Source organism: Engraulis encrasicolus, chromosome 9 (genome assembly GCF_034702125.1).
Source record: "Engraulis encrasicolus isolate BLACKSEA-1 chromosome 9, IST_EnEncr_1.0, whole genome shotgun sequence".
Lineage (NCBI taxonomy): Eukaryota > Metazoa > Chordata > Actinopteri > Clupeiformes > Engraulidae > Engraulis > Engraulis encrasicolus.
Window position 1 is genome coordinate 1,141,520 of NC_085865.1, and position 22,263 is coordinate 1,163,782.

Genomic DNA, 22,263 nt, shown 5'->3' on the forward strand with positions numbered 1-22,263 from the left:
AAATCATTTTTTAGTACCTATACACATGTAGAAGTTTGGGTTGGGGGTGCGCGGCTTGTCTTGGGCACCGGTAAGGGGGTGCTTTAAGAAAAAAAGGTTAAGAACCACTGCTCTAGGGCACAAAATGTCTTGGGGGCGCAAGAAATGCCCAAAATGTCCCACTGAGCTAGAATACAGTATCAAGCGAAAAAAAACTCTTTACACTTAACACATTGATAATGATTATGCATGGACACGACCTACATTACCTGTGTTCGATCATGTGTATGGCGCTATGTTTACAGATGACAATTTCTAGATGCACAGAAAGGGAAGGGGTGCTCGCCTAGGGCACCAAGTTGACTAGAACCGGCCCTGCAGGGGGGTAAAGTGTGTCTGAGTCACCAGGGGCCCATGGTTAAAGGGGGCCCACAGGGGGGTAAAGTGTGACTGAGTCACCAGGGGCCCATGGTTAAAGGGGGCCCACAGGGGGGTAAAGTGTGTCTGAGTCACCAGGGGGGGCCCCATGTGTATTCTGCATAGGGGGCCCATACACAGTCCCATGAATGAAAATATATGGCTGGGGTGTTCCATTGGAGCAGTGTTTCACAACCTTTTTTGTCTCATGTACCCTCCAAGCCTTTTCGTTGTACCATGAGTACCCCCTAACTCCTGTTTTACATCAGTTTTTCTATTCCAGTGTAATTATGCTCCATGCATTTGCTAAAATTAAATTTTTCCAAGTACCACCTGAAGTGTGCTCGCGTAGCCCTAGTGGTACACGTACCCCTGGTTGGGAAACACTGCATTGGAGGATAGGGCCCAAAATGTTCTACTATGCCCCTGTATGCACAAGATAGCATGTCTGTAACTGTCAATGTAAAGACCCAGTAGGTAAAAAGGTGTGTACAAGGAAACTGTCTGCGTTAAAGCATAGGCCCAGACCCATTATATTCCCCTTGTGCTGGTGGCCGAGTACAATAGACCTTATCAGGGGAGCTTGTCTTGGAAGAAATGTGTTGGCTCACTTTGTGATCATACGGAATGAAAACACAGTTGTGCAAACACGTGATACGACGTGTTTTGAGTCATTATCTATCCTAACGACTGCCATGAGGTCTGAGTGACTGGCATGAGCTGAAATGTATCTCTAGGTGTCTAGTTTATTCTAGGAACCTCCCTGCATGGACTATCTGGTGCTCTGTTTAGTTAGTAAAGTCTGACAGTGAGAGGCCCGTTGTCTTAATGGCTGAGTGGCCGTGTGACAAATCTGCTCTCCTGTCCTGCCTCACGTCGCTACTTTGCCCAATATTTGCTCCTATTAGTGTTGGCGTTTGCTTAGATAGGAGCCCCAGCGGCAGCTGTCTGGGTGTTAGCAGCTAACAGGATCAGGGTAATGAGCTGAGAGGCGAGCACCCAAGATGTGGAGTAGAGGAAACCTGAGGAGGGGTAAGGGGTCGGTTATTTGGGGAGGGAAACCGCTTATTAGAGATTCAACATTTGTGCATTTATAAGAAAAGGCTTGATTTTTGTGTGTGTTTTGTTTGTTTGTTTTTTAATAGTCATGTTTTTAATCAGGCCCCTCAAAGCAGTAGGCTAACAACACAGACACATAATATAAACACAATATAAACAAATATTCAAATAGACTACCTGGCCCCACGAGGCCACAATGAATATTGATATTAATATTCCCAGTAAATAAACGTAATAACTTTATTCACCTATAAGCCCATCTCTCCTGCAACACAAATGTGCTACTCATCCACAAGAGGCCCAGGGTTTTGTATTCGGCCCAATACACATCCTGTCACTAACTCTATGCAAAGACCCCTTTGCCATTTGTACTCTTAAGGGCCCAGGGTTTTTATTTAGGCCCGATGATACACATCCTGTTGTGTCATTGCCTCAATGCAAAGACCCCATTGCCATTTCCCAAAGCAAGAGTGTAGTGGAAAGCGCACATTCAGCAAAACAGCATCAGCAGGTGCCAAAAAACTGTCACATGTAGGAGCGGGAGAGGATCTGCACACTGCTTGCAAAACACTTAAATTATTAGGAGCAACGTTTCGATCGTAGATCTTCTTCAGGCATTTCCCAAAGCAAACCAACCATGGGCTGCAGCAGCTCACCTTCTCACCTCCTCACCTCACCACAGACCCGAGGGATCCAGAGGTGACAATGTGGTGATAAGCTCTCGGGGTCAGGTTGAGGAGCGACTAGAATGAGTTCTTTTGAGGGGGGGGGTGTCACTTGATTGTCGGCTGTAGGAGGGCGGGTTCATCATCCCCGAAAACAGAAAGATGCCTGTAACACCTTGAATATATTCAGTATAAATGGCCATATGACATGAAAGTTGCCTATAACACCTTGAATATATTCAGTATAAATGGCCATATGACATGAAAGTTGCCTATAACACCTTGAATATATTCAGTATAAATGGCCATATGACATGAAAGTTGCCTATAACACCTTGAATATATTCAGTATAAATGGCCATATGACATGAAAGTTGCCTATAACACCTTGAATATATTCAGTATAAATGGCCATATGACATGAAAGTTGCCTATAACACCTTGAATATATTCAGTATAAATGGCCATATGACATGAAAGTTGCCTATAACACCTTGAATATATTCAGTATAAATGGCCATATGACATGAAAGTTGCCTATAACACCTTGAATATATTCAGTATAAATGGCCAGTATAAATAAAGACATGAAAGGTGCCCGGCCGTGTCCTATACTGACTTTGTCCCCTGGGAGCATAGAGCAGCAGAATTCTGCCTGCCAGCGCCCTCTCTCTCCTCTCCGTCCTGTCTGTGTGTGTGTGTGTGTGTGTGTTTGGAGAGCTTAACAGCCCGGATAAATGTGATTAGGCGCTACAAAGGTCAGGAATCAACGCAATCAATCAGCTGGTGACACGGAGCGGTCCTGTTTATCGATCACCATGGATACGAGCAGAGAAGGGCTAATATTAAACCTGGCCTGGTGTGTGTGTGTGTGTGTGTATGTGTGTGTATTTGTATTTGGGGATATGGAGAGAATGCAACTCCTAAATAGCCACTGACTGTGTCAGGAACTTTTTTGGGCTGAGTCAGACCTTGAACTATTTCAGGGATACCATTTTTCTTTGTTTTCCGACCATCTTAGAACGTTTTCCCTCTACTCTGGAAGATCTGTTAAAAAAAAGCATGTTTGGCCCTACCGTGGCTTACCGGTAGGGCACTCGTCTGCTATGTGGCCGACCGGGGTTCAATTCCCATGCGGGTCCTTTGCCGACCCTTCCCTGTTTCTCTCTCCCAAAATGTTTCCTGTCTCTCTCTTAAACTGTTCTGTCACTAATAAAGTCTAAAAGACCAAAAAACATCTTTAAAAAAAATAAAAAATAAAAAAGCATCAAGTGCTCAGGGAATTGTTGAGAAAAAATCTTGAAGGTCCTCTTTGGTGTTGGGGATTATTTTTTTTTGGACAAAATAAAAAAAGTATGTTCAGGGGCCTATAACCTACTAAGAAGCTGGTTCAGGAGTAAAGCAGGTGAAGTTAAGAGGTAAATCATCTAATAGAAGAGCCTGGTTCAGGAGTAAAGCAGGTTAAGTTAAGAGGTAAATCATCTAATAGAAGAGCCTGGTTCAGGAGTAAAGCAGGTTAAGTTAAGAGGTAAATCATCTAATAGAAGAGCCTGGAGTCCTCATTTTCTTAAGAAAATGATTAGATGATAATTAGATGACAACTTCACCTGGTGTACCCCTGAACCGGCTTCGTAGTACCCCTCTGTTCTTTCTGTTGCTGGTCACGGTAATATTGATGGCTACTGGATTTGTTGGTGGCGTGAAAGTGTGTGTGTGTGTGTGTGCTTGTAGGGGGATTTGGAGGTAAACAGACTGATGTCATAAACAATAGATAAGTTGGATATTGTCTGTTTGTGTTTATTGAGGGTTCTTGTTTGTCTTGGGAGAACAGAGTTGTGTTTGCATGAGGTACAGAGGGAGGGGGTAAATACTGTGGCCTATTAGGTGATGAAGGTTAAAGGGACACTGTGAGATTTGTAGTTGTTTATTTCCAGAATTCATGCTGCCCGTTCACTAATGTTACCTTTTTCATGAATACTTACCACCAGCGTAAAATTCTAAGTATTCATTATGATTGAGAAAAATCACACTTTTCATACATGAAAAGGGGGATCTTCTCCATGGTCCGCCATTTTGAATTTCCAAAAATAGCCATTTTTAGCTGCAAAAATGACTGTACTTGGACCATACTAGAAAATATTTGTTTAATACTTAGTAAACTTTCATGTAAAGATCAAATTTGGCAGTAGGCAGCCCAGTTTCAATAAGCAGCATCGTTGCAGTACCCTTTTTGACCATTTCCCTTTAATGAATACGGTTTGTGTGAATATGAAATCAAGACGTTGTGTATGCGACTGAGAGTGCTATGAACACTATTCTCTTTTTTTTGTTGGTCTTTTTGACTTTATCTGTGATAGTGCAGTGAAGATGGTGACAGGAAGCGAGTGGGGAGAGAGAGAGAGACGGGGAAGGGATGGCAAAGGACCCGGGGCGGGAATCGATCCCGGGTCAGCCGCATGGCAGATGAGTGCCCTACTGGTTGGCCAGGGCAGGGCCCTCTCTGCATCATATTCTGTATTGATGGAGGTGCTTACACAGTATGCAGCAGTATGCAGCAAAGGGAGGGAGGCAAAGACACTGGTTTTATCTGAAATAATCTAAGTGCTGTTTTATCTAAGTGCTATTAATGTAGATGTAGCATTTCCATGTTTTAGAGAAATCTGTGTGTGTGTGTGTGTGTGTGTGTGTGTGTGTGTGTGTGTGTGTGTGTGTGTGTGTGTGTGTGTGTGTGTGTGTGTGTGTGTGTGTGTGTGTGTGTGTATGCGTGCGTGTGTGTGTGTGTGTGTGCCTCTCCTCTCCCCTGGTGCCTGGGAAGCTGTGGAGTTCTGACTGACTCATCCCAGTCGATCCGATAAGAGAAGAGCAAACAGAGCAGGTGAACGAGAGGAAAGAACACACACACACACACACACACACACACACACACACACACACACACACACACACACACAGAAAGACAGACAGAGAGAAAGAACACACACACACACACAGACAGAGAGAGAGAGAGAGAGAGAGAGAGAGAGAGAGAGAGAGAGAGAGAGAGAGAGAGAGAGGATGGGACCCTCCGTCCGGCCGCTGACAGCTTTGGGCTTCGGGCTTGGGACAAAGTCATCTGAAAGGGCCCCCCACCTAATACATACAATGTAATGAGGACCCAATTGTGGGGCCCTTTTCTCCCTGGGCCCGGGGCAACGGACCCTTTTGTCCCCCCCTGTCTGCATCCCTGATGTGTCCCTCTGTCCTGCGTCCCGGCCCGGTGGAGAGTCCTCATGCATGTAGCAGCAGCAGCAGCAGCAGCGCCGGCCGTTCAATCATACCAGCCTGACACACACAGATTGGAGCCCCTCAGCCTCCCCGCCTGGCGGATGTATCGACCCATTCTTGTTACATATTAACACCCCCACCACCACACACACACACACACACAAAACACACACACACACACACTCTTAAGGCACACATACACACACACACACACACACACACACACACACACACACACACACACACACACACACACACACACACATACACACACACACACACACACACACACACTCTTAAGGCATACATACAGCCCCCAAGACTTGAAGGGTCAGGTGAAACTCGGGACAATATGGTCTCACACTCTCACCCTCCTCTTCCTCCCCCTCCTCCTCCTCACCTCCTCCTCCTCTCCCTCCTCTTCCTCCTCCTCCTCCTCCACCTCCTCTCCCTCCTCCTCCACCTCCTCATACTCCTCCTCACCTCCTCCTCCTCCCCCTCCTCTCCTCCTCCTCATCCTCACCCTCACCTCCTCTCTCCTCTCCTCTCCTCACCTCCTCCTCCTCACCCTCACCTCCTCCTCATCATCATCCTCACCCTCACCTCCTCTCTCCTCTCCTCTCCTCTCCTTTCCTTTCCTCTCCTCTCCTCTCCACCTCCTCCTCACCTCCTCCCCCTCCTCTACCTCCTCACCCTCACCTCCTCACCCTCATCACCCTCCTGCTCCTCCTCCTCCACCTCCTCATCCTCCTTACCTCCCTCCTCCACCTCCTCCACCTCATCCTCCATGTCTTGGGCCCCAACTCCCTCACTCTCGCCGTGACCTGATTAGAGGTGAGAAGGGGCCGGGGGGGAGCGATGGGGAGAGTATGTCACTAACCCCGCTGTTGGCCCGACCTCCCTCCTTACCTCCCTCCTCCACCTCCTCCACCTCATCCTCCATGTCTTGGGCCCCAACTCCCTCACTCTCGCCGTGACCTGATTAGAGGTGAGAAGGGGCCGGGGGGGAGCGATGGGGAGAGTATGTCACTAACCCCGCTGTTGGCCCGACGACGGTGGCTCTAACGGCAGGGCATTGGGCTGCTACCTAGCCTGCAACGCGGGTTCGAATCCGGCCCGGGTCATCCGCCGAACCTTCCCCCGTCTCTCTCTCTCTCTCCCCAAAACGTTTCCTGTCTCTCTCGACTGTCCTGTCACTAATAATGTCAATAACCAGAGGAGAACTTCATATTAGGCAAACTTAGGCAATTGCTTTGGGCCCCGGCCAAATCTACCCTCCGTAGGGGCCCCCAAATCTGCCCTCCGTAGGGGCCCCCAACTCTGCCCTCCGTAGGGGCCCCCAACTTTAGCACCCTCGCTCCTACCATGCCAACTGGTCACGTGTTTAAAGGATGACTTTTGAGGGCACCATGTTTATATTTCACCCAGGGCCCCAAAACCAAAATGACTATGTCTACCCCTGTATGTATGTCCATAACCCTTTTTCTTTCAGGTCCTCCTCCTCCCACCACCACCCTCCTCCCCTGCCCTGCCACCACCACCTTCCCCCGCCCTCCTCCTCCTCCAGTGAGCGAGTGAGCATACGTATAGAATGCGGTGTGGTTGGTATCACCACTGTGAGATTGGCCGTGTTTGCCTTCTTGTCTTGTTGGCTTGTTATCAGCAGCCCCCGGCCGATGGCAGATACAGAGACAGCCGTATTGATCTGCTCACCACCACCGCGGGAGAGGAGAGGAGAGGAGAGGAAGGGCTGCGACACTACGCCGCGACGCTCACTACCGCGGGAGAGGAGAGGAAGGGCTGCGACACCGCGACGCACCACCGCGGGAGAGGAGAGGAAGGGCTACGACGCCACGACGCGCACCACCGGATGAGCAGGCAGTCGCCAACTGATAGCGTCCATGATTGGCTATAAGGCATACAGGGCATCTGCCTAGTGGACTGTTGATTAGTTCCGCCTGGTCCCAGGGTTGCCAGATGAGGCTGATGATTTCCAGCCCAAAAAATGCTCAAAACCTGCCTAGAAGCAGAAAATCCCGCCCAATTCTATTGATTTCTATGGCAAAAATTGGGCGGATTTTTCTGTTAAATGGCATCTTTACCCGCACACGGCCATCCTATGCAGCCCAATTAGGCGGGAAACAGCCCAATCTGGCAACACTGCCTGGTCCTCCCCTCAATGTGGTATCAGACCTCACGCCGTTACAGCCCACCTCTCTGAGTCACATTTAAATATTCATTTTGGCTGTTTTGGTCAAGATAGCTTGTAATATATGATTGTAAATGTTGTCACATGCTTCATCAACTCTCTCAATGCCTAGATGGACGAGTCTTCGCTGAAAATGCCCGGTCTGATATTTCGCCCCAGCCCAGTCCAGCCCTGCCTTGTCGCCGTGGGTGATTGGCGAGACTGTATGAATGAGGGCGATGGGTGAGGCTGGCTGGCTGACAGGCTGACAGGCGATCCACAGGTCACTCGATGTCAGGTCATTCACAACACACCTCACCTCAGGCAGGCGCTTTGTCATTATGAATAATAATATCAACACTGACCTCCAGATGCACCCGGATGCCATCGGGACTCAGGTCACCTGGAAACTGCACTGCTGTCATTGGCAGGTCAGGAGCTGATAGCACAGACTTTGGCCCTCATTATATTGCACTTATCTGACACTTTCATTTATTCAAAGCGACTTACAACTACTATTTTTCAGGGTATTGGTTACAGCCCCTGGAGCAATGTGGGGTTAGGTGCCTTGCTCAAGGGCACTTCAGCCATGGATGGAGATGTAGGGAGAGGTCAGGGGGGAATTGAACCGGCAACCCCTAGATTGAAAGACCAACTCTCTAACCACTAGACCACGGCTGCCCCTCAGGCACCGGACCTGCCAAGGATGCTTTAGTTTTCAGAGAGAGAGAGAGAGAGAGAGAGAGAGAAAGAGAGAGAGAGAGAGAGAGAGAGAGAGAGAGAGAGAGAGAGAGAGAAGAGAGAGAGAGAGAGAGAGAGAGAGAGAGAGAGAGAGAGAGAGAGAGAGAGAGAGAGAGAGAGAGAGAGAGAGAGAGAGAGAGACAGAGATGAAAAATATTGAAGCAATAAGCTGTTATTGAAATTCAGCCTCTTCAGGCAACTGTATTGGTTGAGATGTTTCAGTCTGCCGCTCTCTTCACGGGAGTTAACAGCACTGTGTTGGGCATCATGGGGGCCGGGGGAGATGGGTAATTATCTAAAACGTCAACGAGACCACGTCTACTGTATACCCTTACACACGTTACGAGACCACGTCTACTGTATACCCTTGCACACGTTACGAGACCACGTCTATACCCTTACACACACGTTACGAGACCACGTCTATACCCTTACACACACGTTACGAGACCACGTCTATACCCTTACACACGTTACGAGACCGCGTCTATACCCTTACACACGTTACGAGACCACGTCTATACCCCCACACACACGTTACGAGACCACGTCTATACCCTTAAACACGTTACGAGACCACGTCTATACCCTTACACACGTTACGAGACCACGTCTACTGTATACCCTTACACACGTTACGAGACCACGTCTACTGTATACCCTCACACACGTTACGAGACCACGTCTATACCCTTACACACGTTACGAGATCACGTCTATACCCTTAAACACGTTACGAGACCACGTCTATACCCTTACACACGTTACGAGACCACGTCTACTGTATACCCTTACACACGTTACGAGACCACGTCTATACCCTTACACACGTTACGAGACCACGTCTATACCCTTACACACGTTACGAGACCACGTCTACTGTATACCCTTAAACACGTTGCGAGACCACGTCTATACCCTCACACACGTTACGAGACCACGTCTATACCCTTACACACGTTACGTGTTGTGCTTTATTTCAGACAGGACTGGGTCAGAGGGCCAGGAAACAAGTGGGCAGAGAGATGGGGAGGGATCGGCACATGACCCCGACCAGAATCGAACCCGGGTCGCCAGCGTAGTAAGCTAGTGCCCTACTGTTAGGCCCCCCGCACACCCTTATTTCCTCTCAATAGAAACGGAACAAGAGACTCCCCAGAGTATAAAACATCAGCTTGCATGCAGAGTGGAGAAAACTGCATTCATTCGTGGCCTAACGGTAGGGCACTCGTCTACTGTGCGGCCGACCCAGGTTCGATTCCCGGCCCGGGTCCTTTGCCATCCCTTCCCCGTCTCTCTCTCCCCACTCGTCTACTGTGCGGCCGACCCAGGTTCGATTCCCGGCCCGGGTCCTTTGCCATCCCTTCCCCGTCTCTCTCTCTCTCCCCACTCGCTCCCTGTCCCCATCTTCACTGTACTATCGCAAATAAAGTAAAAAAGACCAACAAAAAAAATCTTTAAAAAAAAAAAAGAAAATTAGGAGGGCATGTGTTTTCAACGTTCCAGGAAAACATATCACATAATAATAATAATAATAATAATAATAATAATAATAATAATAATAAGTAACTCAAGACGTTTGGTCACATGATACAGCTGACATCAACTGAGTAATTTTCTCCCCGACCCACTACTTTTTTCCCCTTTTATTTGCATAGATAAAATACAGGTTAAAGTGTAAACTATTGCCACTGGTCTAAGCACTTAAAGGCCGACTGACAACATGATGAAGACGTGACACAGAGAGGTCTTAGTGTAGTGCGTATGTGTGCAGTGCAGGTATGTGCTCCCGCTATCGTTGTCAACACGCCGTAATGTCTTCCTGTCGGTGCCATATTTCATTTTAACCCCTTGTGTGCTCAGCTTATGAGGCCTGGTGTTGTTTCCTGAGGTAGGCGGTGGTCTTAAATGGATTAGTGAGGCATCGCGCCGCCGTGAAGACTAGAAAGAGTGTTTGTATTATTGAGCAATGGCCCAGCTCCAGGGCCGGATTAATCCACAGGCTAGATATGGCTGCAGCCTAGGGGCCCCCACCTGCTAGGGGGCCCCTGATTGGACAAAAGTGAAAAATTGCAGAATTGTGACAATATGCAACATTGAAAAATGCATCCATTGTGTTGAGTACAGATGGTACATGACGACATGTTAACCTGAATTTCTAGCTCGTAAGTATGACATAGTCAATGTACATTTTTAGAAATATGCCTTCTGGGGGGCCCCACAGCAACCTGTAGCCTAGGGGCCCCAGGCCATCTTTATCCGGCCCTGCAGCTCACCTTGGGACTGCACAGCAGGCTGCATGGAGACCAGTGGAGTGGAGTTTTCTACTGGGCAGTAAATCATAGAGTATCAGTGCAGCGCGCTCTTGGAGGCGATAAGCTGCGATTAGGCCCATAAATACCACGTGCACACATGATACATGGAGACGGACAGTCTCTCCCCCCGTACTCATACACACACACACACACACACACACACACACACACACACACACACACACACACACACACACACACACACACACACACACACATTGTCTGACTCTCTCTCTCTCACACACACACACACACACACACACACACACTTGGGTGTGCATGCAGATTTGTGTGCGCACATATGCATGAACACACACACACACACACACACACACACACACACACACACACACACACACACACACGTCCCCTCGGGGCTCCTCGGGGGGCAAAGGGTTCTGCTGTCCCGGGCCCAGGGAGAGAACGGGCCCACAATTGGTTCCCCAATACATTGTGTATGTATTGACCGCATACTGCTCCAGAGACTGTAACCAATACCCTGTACTTAAAAAAGAACTAGGTTGCATTGGACAGAAGCATCAGCTAAGTGTAATGTAATGTAATGATGCAATTATTCGCTCCTTCAGCTGCACATACTATTTAAAATCATCATCATCTCCGTTTCAGTGTTTTTACACACCGCTGCCTCTGCTCTATTCTTCATCATGGCATGGTGTGCTCCACAGATGGCCTCAGCTCTCTACCTGCAGCTCTCCAGATGGATCCACAATATGGCCACAGGACCTGCTGTCTGCTCTGCTCCTCAAGCGGTGCCCGCTTGGCTCTCCAGGAGCCGGCTAAAAGGAGCGCACAGTGTTTTCATGTCTAAAAGGAGAGCAGTGTTTTCATGTCAACTGTGCTGCCATCTCAATTCAGCCTCTCTCTCTCTCTCTCTAAACATGTTTTCCCACCACAGGAAAGCCTGAGGTGACATGAGGCTATTCATGACCCAGAAAAGAAGAAAAAAATAAAGGTGCGAATGTGTGTGATCACAGAAATCCTGACTACTCAAAAAATACTACTCAAACTACACTACTCGTACTACTAAAAAAAAAGAACACTGAATAATCCATTCTAGATATCAGTGTTCCAGGTGAGAGTCTATCATCACATCGTGGGAATTTTGAGCAGTATCTACATCTTAAATCTGGAATTTTTAAAAAATCAACAGAAGAGCAACACTGCTCCTAAACGGAGCAAGACGCCTGATGGAGCAACAGTCGTTTCTGATGCCGTCAAACTAGCGGCCACTTTCCAGCAGCTGGACTTGTCCCCCAAGTAAGACCTCCGAGCAGGAGAAGGGCAGAGGCAAGCCCAGCGCCTCCAAGACCTGCGAGCAGCAGCAGGAGCAGGAGCAGGGCAGAGGCGAGCCCAGCGTTTGAGTCCAGTCCCTGTGTACTGTGTACTGTGTGAGGCGAGCCCAGCGCTTGAGTCCAGTCCCTGTGTACTGTGTACTGTGTGAGGCGAGCCCAGCGCTTGAGTCCAGTCCCTGTGTACTGTGTGAGGCGAGCCCAGCGCTTGAGTCCAGTCCCTGAGTCCAGTCCCTGTGTACTGTGTGAGGCGAGCCCAGCGCTTGAGTCCAGTCCCTGTGTACTGTGTGAGGCGAGCCCAGCGCTTGAGTCCAGTCCCTGTGTACTGTGTACTGTGTGAGGCGAGCCCAGCGCTTGAGTCCAGTCCCTGTGTACTGTGTGAGGCGAGCCCAGCGCCTGAGTCCAGTCCCTGTGTACTGTGTGCGTTCTGCCCTACAAAGGCAAAGCGCAGTAACAACGACAGCATTGAAAACTGAGAAAAAGGCCTTCAAAGCCTTGGCATTAGGTTGGATATTACAGTTACTGCAAATCTGACATAGCAATATCTCTAAAATGGGACACATTTGGACCATAAGGCTTCATCACAAGATGAAGGTGTTGGGAAGAGCATTTTCAGTCTAAACTCCATTTTGACATCTGTAGTTACTGCACTCTGCCTTTGTAGGGCAGCGTAGGCTACTATACTACTACTGTTCAGGAATCTCCTTCATTAAACCTCACTGCAGAAACTTTGGTCTGGTCATTTTTGTGCGTGCGTGCGTGCGTGCGTGCGTGTATGGGCTACCCTCGAGTCACAGTGTTTACTTAATTTGTGTTTTACATCAACCTCTGATGTACTCTGATGAAGGCCTAAGTGCCGAAACGTCAGCACCAAGAAAAATAAAAAGTGGTGAACTGTGAAGAAGCAGTGAAGTGTCGTGACTCAAGCTCTTCCTTGTGAAAACTGGTGTTTACATCAACCACCTGCCCCACTGACTAGAGAAGCACTTTAGCCACGGGCTAATACATTATCATTTAAATATGAATGACTCGGGCCCCCATTTTTGTTTAAAAGTTCAAATACAAAATGCACATACCAAGGCAAAGAATAAAATATGAAATGCACACATACCAAGGCTACGCGCTTCACTGCCAAAGGGATGTGAGCAGTTCAGACTAGTTACTGTGCATGAACCTCAAGCCCATATAGCTGCGAAATGTGGAGCAATAAGACACGGCTCACTCACTAGCAGGCTGGATTAGAGCTCATTACAGCTAGATTACTGCTCATTGAGGCAGCAGTCTCCAGATTACTGCTCATTGAGGCAGCAGTCTCCAGATTACTGCTCATTGAGGCAGCAGTCTCCAGATTACTGCTCATTGAGGCAGCAGTCTCCAGATTACTGCTCATTGAGGCAGCAGTCTCCAGATTACCGCTCATTGAGGCAGCAGTCTCCAGATTACCGCTCATTGAGGCAGCAGTCTCCAGATTACCGCTCATTGAGGCAGCAGTCTCCAGATTACCGCTCATTGAGGCAGCAGTCTCCAGATTACCGCTCATTGAGGCAGCAGTCTCCAGATTACTGCTCATTGAGGCAGCAGTCTCCAGATTACTGCTCATTGAGGCAGCAGTCTCCAGATTACTGCTCATTGAGGCAGCAGTCTCCAGATTACTGCTCATTGAGTTCAGGGGTCTCCAGATTACTGCTCATTGAGGCAGCAGTCTCCAGATTACTGCTCATTGAGGCAGCAGTCTCCAGATTACTGCTCATTGAGGCAGCAGTCTCCAGATTACTGCTCATTGAGGCAGCAGTCTCCAGATTACTGCTCATTGAGGCAGCAGTCTCCAGATTACTGCTCATTGAGGCAGCAGTCTCCAGATTACTGCTCATTGAGGCAGCAGTCTCCAGATTACTGCTCATTGAGGCAGCAGTCTCCAGATTACTGCTCATTGAGTTCAGTGGTCTCCAGTGGTGTTCGTAATCTCGGATCAGGATGAGAAATGTATTGGAACAAAGACGGACTTAAATGAAAGGGAATCTCTGGGAATATGAGGGGTAATACACTTTCAGGATGTAATTACCCAAAACGTCACCCATAAAACCATGCAATTTCAATCTTTATATACACACACACATACACACACACACACACACACACACACACACACACACACACACACACACACAGACAGACTCCCATCACACGCACAAAGGCATAGCATACACTCTTCCCAATCAAACCACAGAAAATCACTCAAATAACACAAATGTCCACCATGGGAATGGTTTTATTTAAACAAATAGCTTAAAGTACATACATTCTCGTTCTCTCTCTCTCTCTCTCTCTCTCTCACACACACACACACACACACACACACACACACACACACACACACACACACACACACACACACACACACACACACACACACACACACACACACACACACACACACACACACACACACCCATATAGAAAAGCCCCAGCTCCACAAGAGGCCTGCTGATCGCGGTGACGTCGAGGCCTTAAGGCTGGCTCCTGGAGGGGGGCGGGGCCTCGCCTGGTGACCCGCCCATAATACTTCTCTTCATTCGTATTCATGATATGAATGGCCAATAGGATAACGACTGGGCGAGAGCCGGCCAATAGGATAACGACTGGGCGAGAGCCGTCCAATCGTTTCAAATCAGAACTGAGTGCAATCCTCTACACACTTCTAGTAGAGGTTACCAAGACACGTGACAAAATGTGGCAAAAGGAGTTTAAATGTGTCGGAAAACTCCTTTTGCCCCAATCTTAGGCAAATCAAATTCTAGCGCTTGTTAGAGCGTGGTCTTGGTCCGAACAATCCTAGTCGTTTAAACAAGAAAAAACAGACCTAAAAGTAAATTTTGGTGGGGCAATGACGTCACGTTGGCAATCTCTATTGCGCCATGTCGAAGACCCTCCAGACCACCAATACGAGTGAAGAGAAGCATTATGGGTAGATCATAGCAGGCTAGCTATGGCCTCAGTGGCGTGGCAGGTTTTACTAAGGCCTGGGATGTTTCTGTTCCTTTGTTTTCTTTTTTATTTCTTTGTCTTTTTAGTCTTCAGCATTGAGTGGTGCCAAGAATCAAACGAGAAACAAACAAAAAAAAAGAAATGAAGCTTGGAAGGGCTCGCATGAAGGGCTCTCATGTAGCTTTCTTCTCCTTCTCCTCCAGAACTCAGTGGCTCCCTCTCTCCCTCCGCACTGGGAGAGTAGAAAACCAGTTACGGAGCTAGCGCTTAGTTTAGTTTTTATGACGTTTTTTTAATCACGTGCAGCTGTTAAGTCTGTCGGTCCATCGGAAACCGCTTTTCCTTTACGGCCAGTTTGCACACGATGTAGGTCCTTGTTGTCCATGTAGCGTACTGTACACGATGTAGGTCCTTGTTGTCCATGTAGCGTACTGTACACGATGTAGGTCCTTGTTGTCCATGTAGCGTACTGTACACGATGTAGGTCCTTGTTGTCCATATAGCGTACTGTATGTTGTTGCTGTGATGTGTCAGATCATAGACAGAGAAATGTCTGGGGCCTGTACTGAGTAGCTGATGTCAAGGTAAGTAAGGTAAAGTAAGCCAGGTGAAGTTAAGAGGTAAATCATCTAATAGAAGAGCCTGGAGTCCTCATGGTTCTTAAGAAAATGAGGACTCCAGGCTCTTCTATTAGATGATTTACTTCTCAACTTCACCTGGTTTAGTCCTGATCAGCTACTCAGTACAGTATAGCCTTCTGTCTGTCTGGCTGGATGGAGGATGCAGTTGCGAGGCTTGTCCAGGAGGGGGCGCTGTGCTAGGCCAGGCTGCCGGGCCAGGACACCACGGTCAGCCCCACACGGCTGCCATGAGGGGGCGCTGTGCTAGGCCAGGCTGCCGGGCCAGGACACCACGGTCAGCCCCACACGGCTGCCATGAGGGGGCGCTGTGCTAGGCCAGGCTGCCGGGCCAGGACACCACGGTCAGCCCCACGCGGCTGCGCTGCTCCTTCAGCATTGGCACCAGAGCAGAGTGACTCATCCCCGCGGTGGACAGCCCATTCACAGCTATGATCATATCTCCACACCTACAGGGAGAAACACAAACACACACACACACACACACACACACACACACACACACCCAGGCGAATGCGCGGGCACACACACACACACACACACACACACACACACACACACACACACACACACACACACACACACACACACACACACACACACACACACACACACACACACACACGCGCACGGGCACACACACACACACACACACACACACACAAACACACACAAACACGGCCCATTATGACATCATCGCCCATAGTTTAGGATCACTACTATGGCCGCTGCTATGACTCATTCGAGTGACGTGTGCTAGTAAACAAATCTGTCGGCTTCTCTGGACTCCACAGCTCCTCTCGCGCGCCACACTAGGCCCAGAGGACAGGCCCTAATCCAGACACGCCACACTAGACCCAGAGGACAGGCCCTAATCCAGACACGCCACACTAGACCCAGAGGACAGAGGACAGGCCCCAATCCAGACACGCCACACGAGGCCCAGAGGACAGAGGACAGGCCCCAATCCAGACACGCCACACTAGGCCCAGAGGGCAGGCCCCAATCCAGACACGCCACACTAGGCCCAGAGGACAGGCCCCAATCCAGACAATAACAGGACTGTACTGTGGAGCAACACTATTAGAAACAAATGGTCTATATATGAAATGTGCATCATTTTCTTAATTTCACATTTTCTTAAAATGTGAATATTCAACCAGCATTTTCTGAGAGTCTTTGCTTGAAAAAAAATTAAAATAACAGTACAGTGTATTAAAAAGGAGAACACATAAATCAAATGATTTGAACAGATTTAACTTTGAGTAATGAGTCTGTTACATCACATGGACTGAACACATTTGTAGGAGTTATCTGCCATCACATGTGTATGCGTATGTGTATGTTGACAGAGGTACTGTATTCTTTAACCTGCCAAGAAGTGCCCATACACCTCACCAATGTGCTTTTGGAAAAATTCACAAAAAATCCTACAAACACACGCCTCAACCTTGTGGACAGCCTTCTCAGAAGAGCTGTGAAGGGCCGTACACACACGTCGCTACTAGTTACTCGCTCAGCGAATGAACTCAATAGAATGTCGATGTGTTCCAGCGAGACTCGCAGGCGAGTAGGCGAGTACTGTACAAGCAATGCGATGTGGGCGGATCCCGAGTTGAAAATATTTTAACTTTGAGCGAGGCGAGTAAGCGAGTAACCAATTGGAATGCAGAGCTCGGTACTTCTCGTCTGTGCATTGGCAGTTAAAGGACCAGTTCAGTCAATTTCAACATGCGGTTGTAATGCTCACACTACCCTGGACTTGCCAGTACCTGAGGTTTTTTTTTTTTTTTTCTTCAGCCATTTCCGAGATCCTGGTCATTGTAATGGGGGCTTTGTTTACATTTCGAGAAAACATTTTTATTTATTCCCAAAAACATCCAAAAGGTTATACAACATCAGCAGACAACTAGCAAACAGCGGTACCTTTCGGGAAAATATTTGGAGTAGGCCTATGTTCATTTTTTTTTAAAAACGTAAACAAACGCTGCCCCCATTAGAATAGTTCATATCTCGGAAAGGGCTGAGACGAAAAATGTGGCATCACCGGGTACTGACAAGTCAAGGGTAGCGTGAGCAATACAACAGCATATTGAAATTGACTGAACTGGTCCTTCAAAGCCACGGGAACTTTCAGCGAACGTTCCATGAGAGAGTGGCGAGTAGGCGGGCAAGCGAGAAGCTAGTAAATAGCAGCGATGTGTGTGTACGGCCCTTTTTAGAGGGAGTGAGGGAGGGAGAAGCTAGCGATGTGTGTGTGTGTGTACGCCGCTTAAAAGCTGCAAAAGGTGGACTGATATCATATTGGACCCGATGGGCTAGCAATAGGATGACAGTTACAGTTATATGTGAGTCAGGGCAGGTTAGCTAATACTTTTGGTAATATAGTGTATGTTTAGCCATTGGCAGATCACACACACACACACACACACACACACACACACACACACACACACACACACACACACACACACACACACACACACACACACACACACACACACACAGCTGTGGTTGGTGATGAAAAAGCACATGAGTGGGTAATCACAGTATGTGCCGGTTATTTGACGTACTTGAGGCGTCCGTCGTAGTAGGCGGGCGTCCCGAGCACGATGGTCTTGATGAAGAAGGCCTGGTTGCTATGGTTCTCCTCGTAGCCGCCCACGATGCTGAAGCCCCAGCTGCCCGGGTGGTTGCGGCGCAGGACGATCTCATGGCTGCTGTACAGGTAGCTGAGAGGGACACACAGTACAGAGCAAAACCTCAACATCAAGACAGTCAAATAAAGACAGTGAAATAACAAATACAGGGAAGTTAGATGAAAGCTGAAAATGAGCTGAAGACAGGCTCCTGTTTCTCTTCTTTTCATGTAGTGACTAGGGCTGTAACAATATTGTGTCGAATCGAGAAATCGTGATACACAGACACGATACTGTATCGTGATACAAGGAGGCAGTATCGTGATACGCCCTTTCAAAGTTTTATTACCCATCAGTCCAAAAAACAACCACATGATAGGAAGTGGCAGTTCTTCCAAGCTTCATCCTTATTATATTTCAACTTTTACCAGCCTCTTGTAACCTATTCTACCAATAAACATCATAGTTTTTATTCATAATTTTATTTTATATTGTGAAATCGTGGGGTGTATCGAACTGTAGCTCATCAATCGTGATACGAACCGAATCGTGAGTTGAGTGTATTGTTACAGCCCTGGTAGTGACGTTTCATGATAAGAGAAACGGGAGCTTGGTGTCGTGGACTTTACTTTCAGCTTTCATGTGACTTAGCTGGTCCTGCACCCAATCTTTTGAGACGGATGTGCGTGTTTTTTTTATGTTTTATAAACTGTGACAAAGTTAACCAGTAATAAAACAATGGTCTGCAACTTGTGCTTATTGAATAATTTCTCTGGTAAACTCTGACTCAATTAGGTCATGAGGGGATGTGTTTTCTAAGACAGCCACATGTTGGAGACAACTGTACTGTATATCAGGGCTGTAGTACCCGAGTCCGGTCTCAAGTCCGTTTTTTTATGGACTTGGACTTGTCTCGGACTCGGTATTGTTTGGACTCGGACTTGTCTTGGACTCGGACAATGGTCTTGCCAAATTAGGCTTTTGGACTCGCCGGGTCTGTCATTAAGTTTTGTTTAGAACACTGGCCATCATAGATTGTAAAGTGGAGCTTGAAATCCAATGACAAACAAGTTTGTCTTCACATCCATGCCATAGGCCTATAGGTTATCTTCTAAGGTTCACAATATTGACATTCATCCTTTTCATTGTCAAACACTGACCGACATGTGACTCGGACTTGACTTGGACTCGAATCTTTTTGGACTCGGTCTTGTCTCGGACTCGAACCTCTTTGGACTCGGACTTGTCTCGGACTTGACTAGTACTGGTCTTGGACTTGTCTTGGACTCTACAAAGGTGGACTTGACTACAGCCCTGCTGTATGGTAGTGGTGTCTGTCAACAGTAATTGATTCGGCAATGCAATGCAATGCGGGGCATGAACAAATCAATTCAATGCGGTAAGTTCCATAATCGATGCGGCAATTTTCTTTAAGTTTCACTTCTGTGGATATTTCGGGAGCAAATGAATGTTAAATTAAATAAAAGCACTTCAAAGCATTGAAACCTGCAAGACTGATACAGAAAACAGCCAATAAAATGTTGCTCAGTGTCTGACTACTTGTATTGCCTCATCATGACTGATGAAACATTTGCTTTGCTTTCAGTAGAAATATAATGCATTGCAATGCATTGTAGAATTGAATTGAATTGAATCGAATCAAATCGAATCGCTACCTCCCGAATAGTAATCGAATCGAATCGTGAGGGCAGTGCCAATGCACACCACTAGTATACGGTGACTTCAACTCTTTCTGGAGCAGAGCAGCTGTTCCACTTGTAATTCCATTGCTCTTAGAATGTTCCATTTTAGAATGGAGGTGCTGAAGTGTTAAGTTCCAAGAATACAATAGCCAGAGGAGTCAACCTTGCTGTTCCATATCCATCCTCCTGGACAACAAAGCCCAAAAGACAGAGGAGAGGCGGCTCCCAAAAAAAGCCAGATGACAAGAGAAAGACATGACAAGAGGGACAGAGGGAGGACAGAAGGAGGACAGCAAGTTTAAGACTGCCTTTAGTTCAGTGTTTCTCAACCCTTTTTTAGGCAAGGCACCCTTTCAATTCCTGAACATTTTCAAGGCACCCCAAATCAACAATAGCAGATACCACAAAAGCTTAGAAAAGTAACACATTTGGAGAGATCACACAACCTACGCTCGAAGTTGCAGCTGACTGGGGCGACCTATATTTACTTTATTGTGCGTAAATGACAGATGAAAGACTCCACTGACTAAGCAACACCTTATTAATTTAGACAAATATGTATTATATTACATAATTTATTTATCAGCCACGTTTCCGCGATACCCCTGGTTGAGAAAAACTGCCTTAGTTCCCCTCGCGCTGCCCTTGGAGGGTGTGTAGATGGAGGATACTCTTCTCTGACAGTAAAGCACTGTAGTGTGCACTTGGCGACATTCAGCCGCAAGTCAGTCACACGCTTGAGAGAGGACACGTAGTCACCTTCAACACACGCAGTAGCAGAATTTACACTTGAAACTTGACATTTTAAAGTTAAAAAGCGTTGACAAGACAGATACAGTGGAGCTTATCCTAAAATAAGTATCTGAAAACTCTACTTTAAGTTAACATCTTAGTGAAACTGAAGTGTGTGTGTTTGTGTGTGTGTAGCTGCAGTGGGATGCGAGAAGTGCATAAAAATAGAAGACACACACACACACACACACACACACACACACACACACACACACACACACACACACACACACACACACACATCTACAGTAAGGAGGGATCCAGAAATAAGATCTGTGGAGCCAATTAAGGACTGCAAGACCACACACACACACACACACACACACACACACACACACACACACACACACACACACACACACACACACACACACACACACACACACACACACACACACTCACGGGTTGCAAGACCACAGAGCTCCACAGGAAAGAGTGTTGAGCTCGCACAAAGTGGGCGCATAGTACACTACACTACACTACACACACTACACACACACACACACACAGACAGATCTAAAAATAAAAAACTGGAACAATCTTCACTGCACAATCCACCTGGAAAGGCGTGGCAACATGCCCCAAGAGAGAGACTCTCTCACACACACACACACACACACACACACACACACACACACACACACACACACACACACACACACACACAATAGACCTTAAAATAAATCATGTTGCTATTTTAAGATTTAATGGAGCACCTGGGGAGCCTATAAGCCTTTCAACCTGGCAGACACACACACGTACACACACACATACGCAACCTGTGAGACACACACTACGCACAAAAGCACACACACACACACACACACGCTACCTGTGAGACACACACGTACGGACAAACGCACACACACACACACACACACTACCTGTGAGACACACACATACACACACACAGGACCGCAGTCTAAAAATAAACAGGTGCCCTTTAATGTCGTACCTGGGGAGATCAGACAGCATGATTAAGTACAGCAGCATCACACACGTGCACGCGTGCAAACACACACACACACACACACACACACACACACACACACACACACACACACACACACACACACACACACACACACACACACACACACACACACACACACACACACACACACACACACACACACACACACACCAGGTTCTGTCCAAATAACAAACGTAAGCGGGGCCTCTCCACATGACCAAGTAAGGTAACACACATGTACACTATACAGTAGGTGCACTTTTTCGGTGTGAAAATACAATAGTTTGTACGTTTTTATTAAAAAAGAACATTTGGGAGAAACGTAATGAAATTTGGCATGCTTCATTTGCCACCTGCATTCTATTCTCCGCTCAAGCGTCATTCGTCGGAAATGGAATTTCAGTGCACCGGAATTTGGAAGGGGGGTCCCTTAATTACCTATTAACCCCTTAAGACGCGGCTTTATGAATTTGTTGTTACCAGTATGGTAATGACCAAGTCGTGGTGCATTACTAAAGTGCCTGTGTTGTATCATAGTATTGTAGGACTATGGTAGTTACATTTCAATGTCTATTACAGCGTGCCACTGGAGGTA

At 47.4% G+C, this 22,263-nt stretch overlaps 1 protein-coding gene across 1 annotated transcript in view; it reads right to left on the reverse strand.

Annotated features, from left to right (window-relative positions):
* Nucleotides 1-15,638: 15,638 nt before the first annotated feature.
* lnx2a (ligand of numb-protein X 2a) overlaps nt 15,639-22,263 on the reverse strand; it is a 63,986-nt gene continuing 57,361 nt past the window's right edge. Inside the window, exons 10-11 of the mRNA XM_063206364.1 lie at nt 18,135-18,293; nt 15,639-16,010 (exon numbers count right to left, since the gene is read on the reverse strand). Coding sequence (XP_063062434.1) covers nt 15,875-16,010; nt 18,135-18,293 — 295 coding nt within the window. The 3' untranslated portion in view covers nt 15,639-15,874. The remainder of the gene's footprint in view (nt 16,011-18,134; nt 18,294-22,263) is intronic.